Source organism: Pseudophryne corroboree, chromosome 9 (genome assembly GCF_028390025.1).
Source record: "Pseudophryne corroboree isolate aPseCor3 chromosome 9, aPseCor3.hap2, whole genome shotgun sequence".
Taxonomy (NCBI): domain Eukaryota; kingdom Metazoa; phylum Chordata; class Amphibia; order Anura; family Myobatrachidae; genus Pseudophryne; species Pseudophryne corroboree.
The window spans coordinates 290,418,284-290,440,915 of NC_086452.1; the positions used below are offsets into that span (position 1 = coordinate 290,418,284).

General features: G+C 43.4%; 1 protein-coding gene across 4 annotated transcripts in view; it reads left to right on the forward strand.

Annotated features, from left to right (window-relative positions):
- Window positions 1–22,632, forward strand: part of MRTFA (myocardin related transcription factor A) — a 424,554-nt gene that overhangs the window by 66,778 nt on the left and 335,144 nt on the right. For all 4 annotated transcript variants that reach the window (XM_063940356.1, XM_063940354.1, XM_063940357.1 and 1 more), the window contains one exon: window positions 11,494–11,559. In XM_063940356.1, coding sequence (XP_063796426.1) covers window positions 11,494–11,559 — 66 coding nt within the window. The remainder of the gene's footprint in view (window positions 1–11,493; window positions 11,560–22,632) is intronic.

The following is a 22,632-nucleotide window of genomic DNA, read 5'->3' on the forward strand; positions in this document are numbered from 1 at the left end:
TATTCAGGGCTCTAAAATCAATGCAAGGTCTAAGCGAGCCATCCCTTTTCTCCACAAAGAAGAAGCCTGCACTTAAAGGAGATTTTGATGGTCTAATAAATCCTTTTTCAAGGCTCTCCTTTACATAATCATTCATAGCCGCAGTTTCTGGCCCGGATAATGCATATAATCTTCCCTTTGGCAATGCGGCACCAGGAATTAACTCAATAGCACAATCATAAGGCCGATGGGGAGGCAGAATGTCCGCATTGCCTTTGGAGAAAACCTCAGCAAACTCCTGGTATTCCACCGGAATGAGTTCTGGAATGATAGCTGCTACTCTGACTGGAAACGTGATACATTCCTTATCACAAAAAGTACCCCAATGTGAAATCTCCCCCGACCGCCAATCAATGGTGGGATTATGAAAGGCCAGCCAAGGGTGACCCAGAACAACTGGAACTGCTGGGCAATGTGTAAGAAAGAACTCGATTTTCTCAGAATGTAGAGCTCCTACTGTAAGTAGTACAGGGGGTGTACGGAGAGAAATAATCCCATTAGACAGCGGACTCCCATCTAAGCCATGCATGGTGACACACCTACCCAAAGGTAACTGAGGAATGCCTAAGGCCTTAGCCCAAGTTAAATCCATAAAGTTTCCTGCAGCTCCACTGTCAACAAAAGCCGACACCGAAGAACTGAGGCTGCCAAAGGAAACTTTAACTGGGACTAAAAGGGAGTTATTCGAGGAGATAAGCTGCAGACCTAGGTGAACCCCCTCACAATTCACCTGGTCAAAGCGTTTCCCGACTTGTTCGGACAGTTACGAGCAAAATGTCCCTTACCCCCACAGTACAGACAAAGACCAGAATTTTGCCTTCTGGCTCTTTCTTCAGGAGACAGCCGGGAGAGACCCATCTGCATGGGCTCCTCTACGTCTTCAGGAATGGAATATACACACGGAGTTGACCTTACAGGTGCTCCTTTTTCAGCCCTCCGCTCTCTGAGACGACGATCAATCTTAATAGAAAGCTCCATGAGTTTATCGAGAGTCTCAGGAGCGGGGTACTGAAGGAGACTGTCTTTTATAGACTCTGATAAGCCGAGGCGAAACTGACTGCGCAGGGCTGGGTCATTCCAGCCACAGTCGTTCGACCAACGGCGAAACTCCGTACAATAAACCTCCGCAGGATTTCTACCCTGTCTGAGAGCGCGCAACTGACTTTCAGCGGACGCCTCTCTATCAGGGTCATCATACAAGAGCCCTAAAGACTCAAAAAAAAGCGTCAACTGACAACAATGCCGGATCCTCTGCTCTTAAACCAAATGCCCAGGTCTGAGGATCCCCCTGGAGCAAAGAAATAATAATCCCGACCCGCTGAGATTCAGTACCCGAGGAAATCGGTCTTAAACGAAAATAAAGTTTACAGGATTCTTTAAAATTAAAAAACTCTTTTCTATCACCAGAAAAACGGTCAGGCAAATGCATCTTTGGTTCAGGGACTACCCTTGGGGAAGCTCGCAAAAGATCTTCCTGTGACTTCACCAGAAGAGAAAGATCCTGAACCATCTGAGTAAGTTCTTGAATCTGGCTGACTAAGAGCTGTCCAGGATTTGGCCCTAAACCTGTTGGATTCATGAGGCCGATAAACTCTCACAAAACTGAATGAGAAAAAATTAAACCCCGTTTAATTTAAAGTTTTGGTTTGGCCGGTAATGTTATGATTCCAGCACTCTGGTCAGAGGAGATCTTATGGCAAGGACCGGAGCACTGGAACGGAATGCTGGGGAAGGGAGCAGGACCGGAAAATAGCCCCTGGCGCCCTAACTCTGTTGTCTCACCCGTGTTGTCCGAAATCCCCTGCGAGACTATGGTTTCTTGAGCCCTTGGCAGCCGCGTTTGAAGGGCGGATTATGTCTGCCCAACTTCGATGCCCCCCGGTCTTAATGAGAGACAAAGGGAAACCCGAGACAGGGTGATAACAAGAGGCCCTCTAACTAAACAACCAGGCCAGGGGCTAAGCAAACTCAAAACTATAATATGTGCGGAGAAACCGCCAAGGAAAAGGACAACCAAAATATCCACTTGTCCAATTCTCCTACCCGGCACCGCCGAGTACCAGAGAGGACTTGTGGAAGCGGAACCCTCCGCAAATGCTCCAAACACAAAAATATAAAAGATAAAGCGGCTGAGCCGCAACACACGGCAGAGCCGCAACTCACGAACACCACTGGATATAAAACGGTGATCAGTCAGGACTCCAGGGACGAGATGGTAACTCCCGAGTACAGGACTTCTGAGGACTGGAATGACCGGATACAGCAGGACTGGAAACAGACTCTCGGCAAACAAAGGCAGCATGCAGGAAGCTATTACCGGCATCTGTGAGAAGCCCTGGGAGTGTACTTAACAGGGAGTCCTCCAATCAGCTGTTTAGAGGCTGATTGGACTAAATGCCGTGCAGCTGCCTTGCTGCACGGCCAGAGAACAGGTGAACGCATTAAATCCTAAAACCCAGCAACGGGGAACGCGGTCCGCCAGTGGCGTCCCCGTTGCTAGGGTCCGTGCGGCTTCAGCGCGCCCGGCGTCTAGCGTTGCTAGGGAGCCGGCGGCTGTACGTGCACGGCGTCCCTAGTTGCTAGGCGCCGGGTCGCGTGGACAAGCGGACCCCGGCGCCTAACATTGTGGTCCCGGTTGTCATCGACACCTCTGCTACTTCAAAGTCTTTGGATGTTGTGAGGGCTTTGAAGGTGTATGTGAAAAGAACAGCTCGTCACAGAAAGATGGACTCGCTGTTTGTTCTTTGTGATCCCAATAAGACTGGGTGTCCTGCTTCAAAGCAGACTATTGCACGCTGGATCAGACTTGCTATCCAGCATGCTTTTTCCACAGCATGTTTGCCATGTCCAAAATCTGTACAGGCCCACATGACTAGGTCGATGGGTTCTTCCTGGGCGGCTGCCCGGGGTGTCTCGGCTTTAAAGCTCTGCCGAGCAGCTACTTAGTCAGGTTCGAACACATTTGCAAAATTCTACAAGTTCGATACTTTGGCCTCTGAGGACCTTAAGTTTGGTCAATCAGTTCTGCAGGAACCTCCGCACTCTCCCACCCGGTTTGGGAGCTTTGGTACATCCTCATGGTACTAAATGGACCCCAGTATCCTCTAGGACGTAAGAGAAAATAGGATTTTAATTACGTAGAGGATACTGAGCGCCCGCCCAGTGCTTCCTTCTTCCTGCACTGTTACTTGGTTAAGTAATGTTGGTTCAGCCGTTGCTGTTCCTGTTCCAAGTTTGGTTAGCTTGGTTTTCCTCTTGTTGTTTGTGCTGGTTCGGAATCTCACCACTGTCCTTATCTATCCTTCTCTCGAAGTATGTCGGTCTCCTACGGCACAGTTTCCTAAACAGAGTCTGGTAGATGGGGCATAGAGGGAGGAGCCAGCCCACACTATCAAATTCTTAAAGTGCCCATGGCTCCTAGTGGACTTGTCTTTACCCCCATGGTACTAAATGGACCCCAGTATCCTCTACGGATTACGAGAAAAGGATTTACTGGTAGGTAATTTAAAATCCTATTTCTGCTGCGGGGTACACTGGGCTCCACAAGGAAAGACATAGGGTGTAGAGTAGGATCTTGATCCGAGGCACCAACAGGCTCAAAAGCTTTGACTGTTCCCAGAATGCATAGCGCCACCTCCTCTATAACCCCGCCTCCCTGCACAGGAGCTCAGTTTTGTAGTTGGTGCCGCAGATAGCAGGCACATAACAGAGGGGCTGCTCTGGGCAGCCCTAAGAAGAGCTTTTTGAAGAAAAATGAAGACTTCAAGGGCTGTAGCAGTGTGTGTATATTTCTAGTGACTTTCACTGCTGCAGCTCCATTTCTCCCCAGCGGCGCAGTACACTCCCGAGCCCTGGTTGCCGGGTAACTACAGCAGGAGGCTCCGGTTTTCTTCTGGTCATGCACACACGACGGGGGCTCTCCGGGATCGCGTGGCCGCGCTTCGGGAGGTGGTGAGTGGGTCCCGCTCGCGGGACCCGTGCTTTATCGCGATCCGGCGCGGCCGGTGGGAGGCGGGCCGCTCGCGCTGGCGTTGGACACTATGGCAGTACAGGCGATCCCACTTGATCACCAGGGCATGGGTGCAGGTCAGGTTTTCCCTTCAAACCTTTTTATGTGTAGCCCACAGTACCTGGTGGTTTTGCCAGCAGAGGGGATAAGGCTTAGACCTGGAGCCCCTCCCCCAGCCCCAGGGCGCCATTTCCAGCAAATGTTCCCGCCCTGAAGTTGCATATCTGTCTCTCCCTCACTCCCTGTCAGTGTTTGAGCGCCATTTCTCTCAGCTACACTGTTCCTGGGACTGCTTGGGCAAATCCTCCTGTGTAAAGCCGCCTGGTTGTCAGCGCTGTGACTTTACATGACACTTAAATATTCTACATGTCACTTAGACATTGTTCGTTAAGAGAGTGCATTTAGTCAGGGTTCTCTGGTACAAGTACCCTGTGATATACATCCAGTTCTTACTGTGCAGTGTTTTATCTATTGACTACATAGCTATATATAAGCTGGTCCAGTGCAGTATTATTGTTCGTAATAACCTCTGCAATGTTTAACTGTGACTATATGTGTGTGCATTAGCTTGCTGAGTGGTTTCCATTTCATGTCTCTCACTCAACTTGCTATCCCTATATTCTATAACCTGAGGGGGCTTGGTGCCTCAGGTTTTATGATTATATAGGATTTTCGCAAGATATACCTTAATACGTATTTTTCTCTGTGATTTTAGTCACTGTATCTCTCCTGTATCTCTGCTTGTGCTGACTACACTGCGCAGGGGTTTGGGTAAGAGGTATTGTGCTGTTGACAATTGTACTGCGTTACCTGATACTGCAAGTTATATCATGTCTGGTTCTTAAGGTAACGGTTCTGGGGCTGAACACACTACCGGTGTTGCTGACTCCACAGATCCCTATGAGGAGAATTTAGCGGCTGTGGGCTCTGGTTCTGGGGGCTCCTTGCCCTCCAGTGGAACTGTGGCAACGGGCGTACAGAATGACCCACCGTGGGCTACTTTCTCCACGCTTCTACATACCCTAGTTACTAAACTAACACCCCCTATGCAGGTGCAACCGTTTGTGTTCCCCACAGCTAACCCGCCGTGGGCGGATAATTTGTCTGCTCAATTGAAGAAGTTGAACCAGTCCTTGACTACTAAAAAGTCTGACCCTCGCTCGCCTAAGACCAAGGGGTCCTCTAAGCGAGCTCTTATCTCCTCACAATCCACTGCTGTCACTGACACCTCGTCTGATGAAGATGGCGCTTACACTGACCCCACAGATTCTGACACAGATACTGCTGATTGGGAGGGTAGTTCACATGTGGATGTTCCTGATCTTTTGGAGGCTATTAAGTTAATTTTACAGATTACGGATGATCCCGAGCCATCCGCCCCTCCTAAGAAACCAGATAGGTTCAAGCGTCAGAAGGTGGTTAAACAAGCTTTACCTCACTCTTACCACCTAGTGGATATACGTCAGGAACCCTGGGGAAACCCGGGAAAGAAGTTTGTGCCTCAAAAGAAGATGCTGGCTCGCTATCCCCTCATGCCAGAGCTGTCTAAAAATTGGGAAACGCCTCCTCCAGTAGACTCACATGTGGCTAGGATGGTGGTTTCCTCAGCTCTACCTGTCACTACCATCACGTCTCTAAAAGAGCCTACGGATAAACGAGTGGAGGGTTGTCTGAAAGCGATTTACACCCTCACGGGTGCTGCACAAAGGCCCACTATTTCAGCAACATGGGCTGCAGAGGCTATTGAAGCATGGGCCCTAGAGTTAGAAGCTGAAATATCTTCTGACCATGCTAGACAATGCTTGTCATATATTGTCACAGCTTCTCACTATATTAAAGAGGCGGCTTCTGATGCCGGTATCCTAGCAGCCAAGGCCTCTACTACTTCAGTCCTGGCTCGCCGGATATTGTGGCTGAGATCCTGGTCTGTGGATCTGGACTCTAGAAAAACCCTGGAGGTACTCCCTTTCAAGGGAGATATTCTGTTTGGGGAGGACTTAAATAAGATAGTTTATACAAGAATGTCTCACGGCGCTAATACTAAATTTTAAATTTTATATTTATTCTAAAACAAACCTTAATAGTTAATAGGAATACAGATATTAATCAGCTGCTGAATGTTAATTGTGCTAGTGTAAGCACAAAATCAGTGGTTCCCCTTTAAGAAAGGGGGATTACCAGCTAAACAATATAAGAAAAAAAAAACACACTGCGCTATTTAAGAACCTTCCAGACTCCAAATAAAGTGAATTCACATGTATACATAAAAACACCTTTTTATTCCAGATTAGATTATTCACATAAATCTCTAATTAGTAGATGGAACCACATAAAATTCTTAATCTAATAAAAAAGCTATCATATGCATATATAAATTTAACAACTCTAATTAATTCTTATTTTCAAAAGCCGGCTTTCTATATGCACCTAAAATAAAATATGGATCAGCTTCTTAGGTGATAACCGCAATGAATGGTATTGTCACTGGAGCTTTCTCATAGAGTGACGAGCGAAACTAGTCAGAGGAAAGAAGGGACATCTGATGACAATACCATTCATTGCGGTTATCACCTAAGAATCACTGCACCACGCCGGACGCCAGCGAAATTACATCAGCGGCTTCACTTGGGACTGCAGCGGCATTTCATACGTTGGGGGCCGGAGACGTCCGGAGCTCCGGAGCCGCACCTGACCGGCAGTGCAGTGTATCTCCAGCTGGATCCGTCTACGTGTAAGACGGAGGGTGAGAACTTTTACCATTTAGCCAGCCTGATTAGGCAATCAGGAACTGTTACTATGCAAAAGGAATTGCTTGAGACTTTGTAACAACAGTGTTCAGTGTAATAACACAAGGAGCCGTTTTGAGACTTTGTAACAACAAGCGGTGATTTCTACATCTGATCATTCCGTCTCTCTACAAGCAGTTAGTGGACAATCTGAGAATACTGATTTGCACATCAATTAATAAGTATATCCCCTATTGCACATATTGTGGTTATTATATACGCATGAGAGCTGATCCATATTTTATTTTAGGTGCATATAGAAAGCCGGCTTTTGAAAATAAGAATTAATTAGAGTTGTTAAATTTATATATGCATATGATAGCTTTTTTATTAGATTAAGAATTTTATGTGGTTCCATCTACTAATTAGAGATTTATGTGATTAATCTAATCTGGAATAAAAAGGTGTTTTTATGTATACATGTGAATTCACTTTATTTGGAGTCTGGAAGGTTCTTAAATAGCGCAGAGTGTTTTTTTCTTAAATAAGATAGTGGCTGACTTGGCTACTGCCAAAACTGTGTGTCTGCCAAGTACCGCTCCTTCTGCGTCGAAGGCTAAAAGTACTTCCTTTCGCCCCTTTCGTCCTTCAGGTAAAGCAAAAGGTCAGGCGTACAACAAGCCGGCCCGCATTTCCAAACCTGGTAAGCCGAAGCCCAAAAGAACCTGGGCTGCCCGTCAGCCAGCTTCCAAGACTGATAAGCTTACCGCATGACGGGGCGGGCCTCCCCCTGGGGGATCCCAGGGTGGGGGGCCGGCTTCTAGGGTATACCCAGGAATGGTTGAAGACCACTTCAGATGCCTGGGTACGGGAAGTAGTCACTCGAGGTTACGCCATAGCCTTCAAAAACCGACCCCCTAATCGATTTTGCCGGACAGACGTCCCGTTGGACCACACATAGGCAAACACTCTACATTCGGTGGTACAGACCCTCCTGGATACAGGAGTCGTAGTACAGGTGCTTCTTGCTCAGAGGGACCGGGGGTACTATTCTCCACTGTTTCTGGTCCCGAAACCGAATGGGTCCTCCCGGCCCATTCTCAACCTCAAGGCATTGAACAGGTTTGTGAAAGTTTTTCCAAGTTCCGTATGGAAACCCTTCGCTCTATAGTTCTGACCTTGGAAACTGGGGACTACATGGTCTTCCTGGACATACAGGATGCTTACCTGCATATTCCTGTAGCAGTGTCACATCAGCAATACCTGAGGTTTGCGATTGGCAACCTCCATTACCAGTTTCGGGCGTTACCTTTTGGTTTAATTACGGCTCTGCGAGTCTTCAACAAAGTCATGGCGGTGATGACGGTGGTACTCCGCCGTCAAGGGGTCAGGATACTGCCGTATCTGGACGACTTGTTAATCCTGGCAAATTCCCCAGAACTTCTCCTACGTCATCTGGATATGACTGTCCGGTTCCTACAAGCCCACGGGTGGCTCATGATCTGGAAGAAATCCTCTCTGGTCCCTGCTCAGAGCATGGTGCACCTGGGAGCGCTATTGGACACTCACAACCATTGGTTGTTCTTGTCTCAGGAGAAAGTCCTGAAGCTTCAGGACAGGATTCGTTGCTTCCTTTCTCGTCCGCAAGTGTCGATACATTCGGCGATGCAGGTGCTGGGCCTCATGGTGTCAGCATTCGACATGGTGGAGTATGCTCAATTCCATTCTCGCCCCCTCCAGAGGCTGATTCTAGCCAAGTGGGACGGCCTGCCTCACCGGATCAGGTCTCACATGATCTCATTGACTCCGGAGGTCCGTCTGTCGCTGCACTGCTGGCTCCAGGACCAGCGATTGTGCAGGGGCCGTCTCTTCTGGATATCCGACTTGGTCCTGTTGACGATAGATGCCAGTCTAAGAGGTTGGGGCACGGTGCTGGAGCAACACTCCCTTCAGGGTCAGTGGACCAAGGAGAAATCTCTCCTCTCGATCAACATTCTAGAATTGCGGGCGGTCTTCAATGGTTGAACCTGGCCCAGCATTTAATTCAGAACCGTCCTGTTCAAGTACAGTCGAACAACGCCACCACAGTGGCTTACATAAATCATCAAGGCGGAACTCGAAGTCGTTTGGCAATGAAGGAAGTCTCACGGATTCTACATTGGGCGGAACGCCATCTACCGGCCATATCGGCAATATTCATTCCGGGAGTCCTGAATTGGGAAGCGGACTTTCTCAGTCGTCAGGACGTACACGCCGGAGAGTGGGGACTCCATCCAGAAGTGTTTCAACGCCTAGTGGAAAAGTGGGGCCTTCCAAACGTAGATCTGACACAATCACAAGGTTCCGGTCTTCGGAGCAAGGACAAGGGATCCTCAAGCAGCATTCATGGATGCGCTGGCGGTGCCGTGGAGGTTTCGGCTGCCGTACGTATTCCCTCCGGTGTCACTCCTGCCCAGGGTAATTCGGAAGTTCAAGCAAGAAAGAGGAATTCTGCATCTCATAGCTCTAGCGTGGCCCAGACGGCACTGGTTCTCAGACCTGCAGGGCCTATCGTCAAAGCGTCAAATTCTACTTCCGCAACGCCCAGACCTCCTCGTTCAGGGTCCCTGTGTCTACCAGGACCTAGCCCGGCTGTCTTTGACGGCGTGGCTCTTGAAGCTTCCGTCTTGAGGGCTAAAGGGTTTTCTGAGGCGGTCATTCAAACTATGTTGCGGGCCCGGAAACCGGCTTCTGCTCGGATTTACTATAGGGTCTGGCATTCTTACTTTGTTTGGTGCGCATCTAACCATTATGACGCTTCCAAGTTTAGTACAGCCAAGTTGTTGGCCTTTCTTCAGCAGGGCCTGGACTTAGGCCTGCGTCTGGCCTCCCACAAGGTTCAAATATCTGCCTTGTCGGTGTGGTTTCAGAGAAAGATTGCGACCTTACCTGATGTGCATACCTTCACTCAGGGTGTGTTGCATATCCAACCTCCCTATGTCTCGCCTGTGGCTCCTTGGGACTTGTCGGTGGTTTTGGAGGCGTTACAAGAGTCTCCGTTTGAACCTCTTGGTTCAGCTGATCTTAAGTGGCTTTCCCTTAAGGTGGTGTTTCTGCTGGTTATTGCTTCAGCTAGAAGAGTGTCGGTTTTGGGTGCCTTGTCTTGTAGTTCCCCATATCTGATATTTCACCGTGACCGGGCGGTTCTTAGGACTCGTCCCGGATATTTACCTAAGGTGGTTTCTTCGTTCCACCTTAACCAGGAGATTGTGGTTCCGGCACTTGTTTCTCCTGATCGGTCTCCCAAAGAGCGGTCTCTGGATGTGATACGAGCTCTCCGTATCTATGTGAAGAGAACTGCTTCTATTAGGAAATCTGATTCTCTCTTTCTTTGTGCTGTTTGGATTTCACAAACGGGGCTGACCTGCTCACAAGCAAACTTTGGCCAGATGGATTAGAATGGTGATTGCACATGCTTATGTGAGGGCTGGTCTGTCAGCTCCTGCTCACATTATGGCCCATTCTACTCGGTCTGTTGGACCTTCTTGGGCGGCCCGCCATGGTGCGACCCTTGAACAATTGTGCAAGGCGGCTATGTGGTCCTCTGTGAACACGTTCATAAGGTTCTATTACTTTGATACTGCCGCTTCCCAGGATGCTTCCTTTGGACGCCGGGTTCTTGTGCCCGCTACAGTGCGTCCCCTCCCATAAGGAACTGCTTTAGGACATCCCCTATGTCTTTCCTTGTGGAGCCCAGTGTACCCCGCAGCAGAAAACGGGTTTTATGGTAAGAACTTACCTCTGTTAAAACTCTTTCTGCGAGGTACACTGGGCTCAACAAGGCGCCCACCCTGACGCACTAAGCTTCTTTGGGTTGGTATGGCATTAGCTGCCAACACTTCTCCTGTCGTGAGAGTGTAGTGTATGTGGCTACTAACCGTTGTCGTCTCTCTTCCTGCTACTGCATTGGGCTGGTTAACTAAAAACTGAGCTCCTGTGCAGGGAGGCGGGGTTATAGAGGAGGCGGCGCTATGCATTAGGTGAACAGTCAAAGCTTTTGAGCCTGTTGGTGCCTCGGATCAAGATCCTACTCTACACCCTATGTCTTTCCTTGTCGAGCCCAGTGTACCTCGCAGAAAGAGTTTTAACAAAGGTAAGCTCTTACCATAAGACTCGTTTTTCATTGCTAGCAATACCCTATGGACCTAAAGATAGGAATATTTTCTTCAACAATTGGCCCTAAGATGTGTTGTTTTTTTTGGCTTGCATGGATGTTTTACCTACAGTTTCCAATAAATGTAAAACACTGATTTTGTGATGTCAGCAGTACAAAGTGGTTACCTGATAGGATTTCACAAATGCTGTGTGCTGTCTAGTACATTTTAGATAATTAAATTCATATGGGTGATTTTATTAGACCCATCCGAGGATACCAAACTGCCATTGTACTAGTTATGTCACCTTTTCTGAAGTACCCCACCTCACGCGCTCCCTGAATGGAAATATACAGGGTATATTTATTAATATTTGTTATCTTACACTATAACACAACACGCAACTTCCTGCAGTACCCACAGTGACGGAAGCTGCAACACTGCTGTCATCCACTTCTGCTATCTGAGAGGGTGGGGAAGTCATTGCTAGTGAAATCTGCTTGGGGATGGAAATGTAGTGGCGTCTTAGACAGTGAGAGGATGACAATGGGCTTGCACTAAGGATCTCTCTTTGTCTGTCCTACAGTTTTGCAGCTCAAGCTCCAGCAGAGGAGGACACGAGAGGAGTTGGTGAATCAAGGAATAATGCCACGTGAGTCTATTTAATTATTTGTGGAAGGATCTACTCATTCTGTAAACTACACAACTTCCACCTTTGTTTGTAACATTTGTATGCTAACAACATCTAATCCTAAAGTGTTTTTTTTTGTTTTTGTTTTTTTGTTGCATTTTCCTGTAGAAATGCTGATCATTTACAGATGCACACTATTTCTCTTGTATTACTTTATTACTCTACTACAGATAACAGGAAGTAAGGCTATTGAGGCTAATGTTAAATGAAAGATTGATGTGCCTTTAGTTGTACTGCATCTTTTTTTAATGCTTTCTTTAGGAATGGATATCCTTCAACTGAGTACAGCTGCAGGATTATATCTCGTAATACACGTGTGTCCTCATGCATCATTGCTGCACTCGCTCCAAACTGCCCCTCTTGTTGCGCCAGGTCCTGTGAGACTCTGCTAATGCCAGGCGTCTCTTATGCGTTTTAGTAACAACACAATGTGGCTAGGATACACCAGGAGCCTGTGATTAATTTGATTTGCGATACCTGTTTATCTGTGTGCGCCTGAGTCTCTGAATCTGTATAAGAAGTGCCGCAATGTGGCAGCCATAGCTTTTTTTCAATACAAAGTCCGTTGTGCTTTTGTATACAGACTCAGTCACACACAATATAAGTGTTGCATATCAAATTAATCAGCACAGTCTCTGGGTGCGTCCTAGCAGACACAATTTTGGCAAAAAGACACCCGACACTAGCAGAGTCTCACGGGACCTGGCTGCACACCCACACCAGGGGTCTCACGCTGCGTGGAGTATTGAGCTAGATGTAGGAGCACACATTTGTATATGCCAACAGCCAGGAGTTCCTATATTATTTTTTTTACATCTAGAAACGGGTAAATTGAATGTATCCCCAGTAGCTGATAATTTTTCTGTACTGTTTTGCCTTACTGTTTTATTTTGCCTTGGCCAAGCCCGAGAAGAACAAACAGAGATTTTCACACTAAAGGCAATCTTTAGCTCCTCCTCCACCGTAAATAAAATGCACTGGGAGAGAGGTTTGGAGGTGGAATAAGAACAGGACACAGTGGGTTATGTATTTAAGTACAGTATATAGTGATCTGTATTCCTATATATACTGGATGCTCCATCACAAATATCTCTATTATTGGGATATTTTCACAGGAAATTCTAACACACACAAAACCAGAGACCCAGGAGGTACCCATGTGTGAAATAATACCCTTGTCTAGGTGATACCTTCCCCCTGATCCTAGCTGAGGAGCTATACTAAGTTTCTTATATACGCCATCCAAAATCCCCAGTACATAAAATAAGTTACTTAATTTACAGTACAATAGCAAACCAGGCATGCTGTACCAATGGGAGAGCACTTTTATTTATGGAACTCACCAGGCAACTTTTAATAACAGTGTAGTTGTAACATAACGTTCACATCTGCTAATATCGTTTAACATAAACCACGGTTAAAACATATACATAGCAAATACATGGTTTTAACACATTTCAGTATCTGAGTGGATAACTATGGATAGAGAATTATATCTGAGTTGACTATGATATCATTGGCATTATCAGCTGCAAATAATAAAGTTGTAATTTGTGACTGGCATTTTGTGCAGCTATTGGTATAATATCTCTAATGAGGGAATACGGTGGAAAGCAGGAATACAAAACATTAAGTTAGTTACTATTCAATCTTAAAATATTTTATCCCAACTGAACCGCCTTCCTTTACAGGTTGTAGAAAAGTTTTTTTCTTTTGTGCTGTATAGGTATTATAGCAGTTATCCACCGGTTACTTTAGCTGCGTGCCTGGTCTTTTCCAATAGCAACATTCTTGCTTTTGGAAATAAAATCAGGGTTGTTGTGCACCATGATCTGGGACAGACAGTGGCCTAGTGATCACAACAAAAAGACTCTGGAATAATTTAATGTAACTGTTTCTTCCATTAGATGGGCCTAAGCCAGTTTTCATTATATCTCTACTGACTTTTACAGCAGTACGCTGACTGTCTGCACTTCAGTTTCTCATAGCTAAAACCTATTATTCACATCACTAACTTGCCAAACTGTCCTGGCACTCAATATAAAGTGTAAAATGCAAACTGAGTTAAAAAAATTTAACACACCCGTATATCATCTTAACTTCAAAAGTTTGTGTGCTTAGAAGACATTTCATTGGCTGCCCAGGCATGTAATCTAATACCTCTGTCTCACTTAGGGCCCTGGAGAAAACCTGGGTTGTATTGGTGTCTGTGCTTCATGACTCGAGTTTGACCTGAGTAACTTTGCTTGAGTTATGATCAAAGAACTTCATAGGTTGATAGGACGCATCAGATGATGTGCACTTTGGATGGCCATATGTGGATTAACCATTGATGGTGCCATTGGTGGATAACATCGATGGTATGAAACATCCACTTCGAACCACGATGGTATCGCCCACTGATGGCCATCCTTAATCTATTACTCAACAGGCAGCTAGTTAATCAGGTTGGGGCAGGGCTTCACTGGTCATATTGGGGCGCAACTGGGCTCCATGTCCCGACACCAGGGGGATAACAGAAGAAAAAACCCACATTGCTTTGTGCCATCTAATGCAAAAAACCATTGGATCTCCACCATCGATGGTAAAACCATTTTTGTTCAGAGTTACAACATGTAATTACTTTTATTTTGTCCTCTGTAAATAAGTTATTGATAAGTTGATCTTTACAAAAAATATATATTCTGAATTTTTTTTTGACAAAGTAATAATTATAGCCAACTTGGCTCTTCCTTTCCTAGATGCAAGCCCTGTGAAAGCATTTCTATCTAATGCTTGCTCGTCAAGGTTTTCAGTGATCTCCAGGGACTATTTTATATGATCTGGAATTCTATACATGTTCTTCTCAAAAAAACTTTTTTCTTGACAGTAACTTAAAACCTAGGGGCGTTCAGTGCAGTTGATGTATTTCAGTATCAAAACAGATTACCACAATTGCATTACTTGTTTATTCAAAAAAATTTTTTTTTTTAATTCTTAAGTTTAAATCTTTCAGTGGATATTCCCTAAAAACGAATACACTTGTATATCATTCAGTTATTGCTCCAAAGCTTATAAAACAAAACAAATAAAACAAAGACTAGTTTGGATAATCATCCTTTTCTTGAATGGTTGCATTTTGTATATTGTCACTGTAGTAGTTACCAGCCTGTCAACGTGATGGAACAACATAACAGTGATATCTGCGCCGACGGCTGTGCACACCCGAATAGACCAACAATTGAATTTCTCCTTCGAGCACCATCTAATGGCCACCGGCATGTGAAACACTTGAGTTCCAACCATAGAAGTGAGGAGCAGCGTTAGCCTTTTATTATATAGGATCATCCATCACCCCTCCTTGAGAAAAAAAACTCTTGTGGCCAGTGCCCCTCCCTCTGATGAGTTTTTGAAGTGACTTGTTTTGCATATTTTAACGGTTTGGAAAGTAAGGGGATCTGCTAGAACATGGTTCCACTCAGTAATTGTATAAACCTTGTGTAATTGTGTTGCATCACAGTAATGTTGCTGTCTGTAAAATGAAATACAGCCACATCTGTTCCAATATACAGTAGCATGTCCTAAGCACAGAGCACAGCAATAAACACATAGTAAATACATATTAAATAAAATCCTATCATTCAGAAATTGAAACAATAATCTTACTATAATATTTACATATGTGCTTTATTTGCTAGCATTTCCTAGCACAAATTCTAACCAGTGTGTGTTGTTTGGAAAAACGTTTGAAAAAAAAAAAAAAGTCAGTCTAGATGCAACATTACTTTTATTACAAATTGCTGCCAATCACTCAAGTGAACAAGGTGGGTTGTTTTTTTCATTCTAATAACCAATTATTATAGTAACATTGTTGCAAAGTAAACAGCATTGTCTACGGAAATGCCTGTAAGTTTTGACAATGTTATTTTATTAGTTTACTTTTAATGAAGAGGAAGTACTGTATGTAAAATGGGGTTTTTTTTTTAATGCTTCCTCTTTTTTTTTTTTTTTTTTTTTTTGTGTGTGTGCAAAAAATAGCACTCTGTACCTGTGATGTATTAAACACAAAGTTAAAGTATTGGAAGCGTGTTTTTGTAACACTCCAAAAAAAAAAAACATGTTAAAAAAAAAAAATATCTCATCTATCTATCTATCTATCTATCTATCTATCTATCTATCTATCTATCTATCATCTCCACACATATATATATATATATATATATATATATATATATATATATATATATATATATATATATATATATATATCTTTCTATATCCACACACATATATATCTATATCCACACACATATATATCTATATCCACACATGCAATAAGGTGGCACTCCTGGCCTCACACAGTGACAAAAGGTGCTTTAATAGTCAATGTTCTAGAGTGCTCTCCCCCATCATCACACACCAATCAAACAAAACAGTGTACAAGTGAAGAGATAAATACTCACAGATCCCCTGAACCCTCTAGCAGTCGAATGTCGTGCGCTCCCGGTGACCGCGATGCACATCCGGTTCCGGACATGATGTCATCCCAGACGTGTCACCCTGGAGACCTGGGCAGTACTGGCAAAGTGTCCCGGCGGTGTCACTGCCGGGATGATAATGGGGGAGAGCACCCCCGAAACGTTGACTATTAAAGCACCTTTTGTCACTGTGAGAGCGGAGTCCAGCAGTGCCAGCTTATTGCATGTGTTGATATATGGGGCTGGCGGCCCATAGGAGAGCATCCTGGCAAGTAATGACTGATGCTTATAGCGGAGGGCTGGATTTGTGTGTGTATGTATATATGTATGTATATATGTATGTATATACATGCAGTGGTGTAAGTTCGTCACAGTTGCCCGGAGGCAAGATAAATATTGGTGCCCCCCTATTTCCTATATTAAGATAAATATATGTATGTATGTATGTTTGTATGTATGCGTGTGTGTATGTATGTATGTGTGTGTGTATGTGTATATATATATATATATATATATATATATGTGTATGTGTGTGTATATGGAGTGTTCTGAAAAAAAATGTATATACTGCATTTATACATTTAATTGTCTTTTATTTTAAATCACACATTTCTTAGCAGTCATACCCAGGATTAGAACCAATGACCTGTTGCACTGACAGCAGGCACTTTACTGATGGAGTTATTTGCTCCTGTACAGGAAGCATGAGAATTCTTACTATATGAAGTTACGTGTAATTGTCAGAGAAGTATCTTCATACAGTTAAAATTCTCATATTTCCTATACAGGAGCAAATCGCTTCATCAGTAAGGTGTCTGCTTCCAGTGTAATAGGACGTGGTTTCTAATACTGTGTGTGATACTTGTAAAATGTGTATATTCAGTATAATAAAGAGGGTGTGATCTGTAAGGTGCAGGGACCAGTGAGGAAGTCGGCCACTGAAAAGAAAGCAGCAGCTATCAATTAACTTAATTCAATGGTGTCACAGAATGGGAGGAGAGGTGCCCCCCTTCAGAGCAGGAACATGTATGTATGTATGTATGTATGTATATATGAGTGTGTGTATATGTATATATATATATATATATATATTATGTGTGTGTATATGTATGTATGTATGTGTGTATATATATATATATATATATATATATATATATATATATGTATGTATATGTATATATATATATATATATATATATATCTATCTATCTATCTATCATATTCGTTTCTTCTGGCACTCCTCGCCTCCCCACATTCATATGGCCCGGTGCCCTCCGAATAACGTATACAAAGTTCCAATTTTGAGCGGCGGCACTCCGCGGGTACTTAAAAACCAAACGTACTAATCCATAGTTCTACGTTTCGGTTTTATTTATCAAAACCGTCGTCAGGAATAAAGTAGTACAACAAGATTCCTACCTTAAGTAGTCAAAATCACCCACAGTGTACCGGTGCATCAAGGCGCCAATTCTGATTAGGGCTGACGTCATCTATCGCAGACCCGCGTCCACCATACCTACGTCAGTACTAAGCAGCCAAGTTTGTGTAAACCCATCACCATGGAAACAGTTTGAAAGACGGCTTCATATAATGTAAAAATACATCCAAAACTAAACTGTAACAAGTGTATATCACATAATACAAACAGATTCATAGAAAACAGTTAAAAGATAAATATTCATTCAGCCCGTTCGGCTGCAAAGTATTTAATGTATATATCCACCTTGTTTCTTTCTGGAGGAGGATTCTATCTCAATCCCCTCCACGACTATTCTCAGGAACATGATCTATAATTTTATATTTAAGTTGTGCTAATGTATGCCCTGCTGATTTAAAATGTTTAGCAACTGGTTGATCTATATTTTTGCCCATGAGACTCTGTTGTATTGCGCTCCTGTGTTGTGCCATACTTTCCTTAAAAGTTCTAATTGATTTGCCAACATAGAATTTATCACAAGGACACCGTATGAAGTAAATAATATACTTACTACTACATGTCAACACATGCCTAATCTGTATCTTTTTACCCGTAAACGGATGCATAAAGTGGTTTCCTACCTCTAAATATAGACACGTTGTACACCCTAAACATCTATATACCCCAGGTTTTTTTGACAGAAAATGTGATTGTGTTCTTAAATTTAGTAATATCTGTCACTACTATTGAATCCCTTATATTTCTCCCTCTCCTGTAGCATGGCATGAGTCTCTTATTTTGTAATGATGACAGTTTCTGATCATTTTGTATTAGGCCAATATCGTTTGGCCTCAGCACTTATCTGTTTACTACCAGTATTGTAATTATTGACCCAGACAAGTGAATTTGCTTGCTGGTCATCACCCTCATTCACTTCTGGAATTTTAGGCATAGTAAGAGCCCGTTCCATAGCTTTTGTTAGTAACTGGCTTGAATATCCTCTCTGTAGAAATTTAGCTTGCATAATTTGAAATTGTTGTTTCTCATCTTCCTCATCGCTACAAATTCTATGTATGCGGAGAAACTGAGAAAATGGTAGGCCATTAATTAAAGAAGTGGGATGGAAGCTAGATGCATGGAGGAGAGTATTACAATCAGTAGGTTTTGTATAGAGAGATGTTACCACCCTGTTGTTCTTTAAAGAAACAGTCACATCCAAAAAATGGATTGATGTGGGTTGAATATCATAAGTGAACTTGATATTAGGATCTCCACTATTCACCTCACTCATCAATTCCTCAAACACTTCTTTTGATCCTGTCCAGATGATAAAGACATCGTCGATAAATCTAGTGTAATAATGTAAGAATTTACTGTATTTAGTATTTTCAAAAAATAATATTTTCTCAACATGAAACATGAAGGCATTAGCAAACGCCGGAGCGACACAACTGCCCATGGCACAACCAAGTACCTGCAAAAAATATTGATTATCAAATAAAAAATAATTACTACTAAGAGTAAGAAACAACAATTGCAGAAAAAATGTCAGCAGTGGACCTTTATATAACTCATTTCCATCCAATAGATTGCGCACAGCCTGTATGCCTCTATCTATCGGAATGTTAGTGTAAAGGCTATTAACATCAGCCGTACATATCCAACTGGTATCAGGTAAAGTACCTAACGTTCTCAATTTAGATAGAAAGGTGTTAGTATCTTTTAAATAAGTTGTTTGCTCCTGTACCACAGGCTGCAAAAAATAATCTAGATACTTGGAGACCTCGTAGAACAGTGAATCCCGAGCGGAGACTATTGGTCTTCCAGGTGGTGATTCACTGTTCTTGTGTAGTTTGGGAATAGTGTAGAAAATCGGTGTCTTAGGAAATTTCTTAAGTAAAGCAGCAGCTGTATATTCCGTTATAATATTGTCATTGGCTGCTGATTCCAATAAGACAGACAATTTGTCTTTAAACTCACTGGTCGGATCAGCAGACAACCTTACATATACATTGGTATCACTTAATTGCCTAATTGCCTCATTTCTATACACCTCTAAATCTTGTATAACAAGGGCACCAACCTTATCTGCCGGGCGTATTATAATATTGGAATATCCAGCCAAATTCCTCAGGGCTTCTGACTCTGCCCTAGACAAATTATATCCAGAATAATCACCCTTATAACACATAGATTTAGCTTTAGAAGTTAATACATTAGTGAAAGATTTAATATTAATATTATTTGAATGTGGATCAAATGTGCTCTTAATTTTTATAGGACACGGATCAGGTACCTGTATATTTTCTACCTTATTATCAAAATGCTCTCTTAAACAGAGCCGGCGTGATAGTTTATTAATGTCCACCGTAGTTGTAAAAGCATCATATGCGTTGGTCGGCACAAAGGACAGTCCTTTATTTAATATTGATAACTCAGATGATGAAAAAGTCCTTGAAGACAAATTATAGACGGTTATTTCTTCTTTGTATTTCGACCTCTGGATCCTCTCGCATTGCTTCCCTCTCCTCGTCCTTTTCCTTTTCTTGTGCCCAATTGGGCCCTCGTGCGCACCCCCAAAGGGGGCTGTCCAATACTTGCAGCACTGCCACTTTGATTATCTCCCTCACTATTGGAAGATCCCGCACCACTTGACGTCTCCGTATCTAATGCATTACGCTTTTGTTTCCGTGTGAATCTTTGTCTTTGGGGTCTTTGTGTATTTGTAGTGTTATTGACCCACGCATACACACGGTTTTCTTCATAATCCTTAGTAACTTTCTCAAATTTAGCTGTCTTGAATCTAATTAAATCTTGTTTATAATATATTGTGGCAGGGGAGGTACTTTTCTACCTGTAAGCTACACACAGGGTCCTGGGGTGGATGGAAATTGTGGATGGACTGGGTTCTCTTCAATTTGACCCAGACCAGGTATTATAGGATTCTTAGCCCAAGAAGCTGCTTCATCAGCCGGCACCTGAGTGTTGGGTTTAAAGCAGAGTCTCTCCCATGAGTCAGGGCTCCTGGCTGCAGTTAGTGCCCAGGTGATGGGTCTCTAGGGACAGTGGGATCCGGAAGACTGGGCACTAGTGTCAGGATGCCGGGACCTCAAGGGTTCCTTACTTAGTAAGAGGGAGTGAGGCAGGGCCTAACCTCCCTGGTTATTTATACTAAAGACAGTGATCTTTGTTTTATGTATATCTTTGTTTTTGAGCTACCTGAATAAAAGGTATTTGTTGTTTTTGAACAAGCCTGGAGTCGGTCGTTGGTGGATTTTTGTAGCAGAGCACATTCTAGCAAGTCTCCTGTTACAAATTGCGCCCAACGTGGGGCCCTTCTGCTAGTCATGTCACACGTGGCAGAGGACCCAACAGCCGCAAGGTAGCGGCACACATACCAGCGAACTCCAGACCAAGCTGAACTCGTGGGCATCAGTACTAGACCAAGGGTGTCGTGAGTAGTGGTTAAGACCAACCCCATGGGGTAAAAATAATATGTTTTGTTTAAACTGAATGTGTTTTGATTTTGGTGCAAAGGTTTTCATTGGCAGGAAAGGGGTTAAACAGTTTGCCTGGACTGTTCTGTCTTATATGCTTTGCACCATTCATTGAAAGTAGCTGTGCTGATTTTCTCTAAGGGGTTGCAAGCAGCTGATAATTTATGACTGAATTTCTTTTCCAAGCTTATTTTTACCTGTGCCTGCAAAATCTGGTAACGGGAGTCTGGTGTCCCTGTTAATTAGCTCATTAAGACCAATCAAGCAAAATTGAAACCTTTTATAAATGTGGTTCTATTTAAATAGAGAAATTTTGTGGCACTATGTGTCCCACCAATCCCTGAGTTCTAGTTTTAAGAAACTGAAGGGAGAAGTTTATTTGCACTACCAGTGTAAGGTATTTGTGACCATTATGTACATGCTACCTTTTCAGTGCTTTGCTAAAAGCTTAATCTGTGCTAAAAAAAAAAAAAAAAAAAAAAAAGATTTTCAGACATACAGCATATTCTGAAGTGTCTCTTCAAATGGGTAACAAAAAGAGAATTCATGCTAAAAAGACAAAAGGGGTGACAGCTCAAACACCTCAGGTGAGGAACTTATGTGACCATATTAAAGCCCCACAGATGGAGAGTGCAGTGGAGAGCTTATTGGGGAGTAATACAGATCTTGGGGAAGATTTTAGCATGGAACCTTTTTTTTGGTGTCACATAAGTGACCTTGAAAGCAATGTCCAATTAAAGGACCAGGAGCTAGAAGAGCTTAAGGAAAAATGTGATTTCCTTCAAGAGCAGGTGAACACCTCAACGCAAAAGCTGGAGAAGAAGGATTCTCTTTTGTCTGACTCTCTAACCAAATTGGGAAAGAGTAGAAAAGAGATTGCCAAGCTCTCAGGCCAGGTGTCAGAGTTGCAGAAAACTTTGGCAAAGGATAAACCCAGATCTGAAAACTTTTGTAGTACATACCATGTCTATTAGAGAAAATCTCCTGTGACCAGATACGAGATGGAAGTCTGGTGCTGGCCAATAAGGCTCTGTCGCAAGACTGGGCGGAGCTTCAGGAGGAGGTTTCTCCGCTAAAACCGTTGGCTATGCCTAGTTTCATTTCAGAGACAGGCGTAGCTACACCAATTGCTGAAGACGTTATGCCGAATGTTGGGTCAGAGACATTGTCAGCCGAAATGAAGATGTCATCTTCAGGGGAAATGATGCCAACGGTGGTGCAGGCTGCGGAAGAATGGTACCATACTGTATTAGAACCCGGCTATACTGGGTTCCCTATTCCAGCCAGAAGGAACAGGAAAGTTGAGCCTTACTGCCGAAACCTGTGCTTTTCTCTCCACCCTCCGTTTAGTCTCGCTTTCCACACTTTATCTTATCTTTTTAAAAAAATGTTTATTGAAGAAATCTCCCATGTAATGATTAAAGGCGGCAGGCAATGCATACAATAATAAGCAAAGTGCATGTACAGAGAAACAACCCCTTGTCAATTCTGTCATGCACAACAATGGTAAAAGGTCGTATATAACGAGGTTGTGATTATCAACATGAAAAATTGCTAATACACAAAAATTGTAGAGAGTAACTAAGCATATACAAGGAAGACAAAAGACTTAGGGCCTAATTCAGATCTGCTCGCTAGCTATTTTTTGCAGCGCTGCGAACAG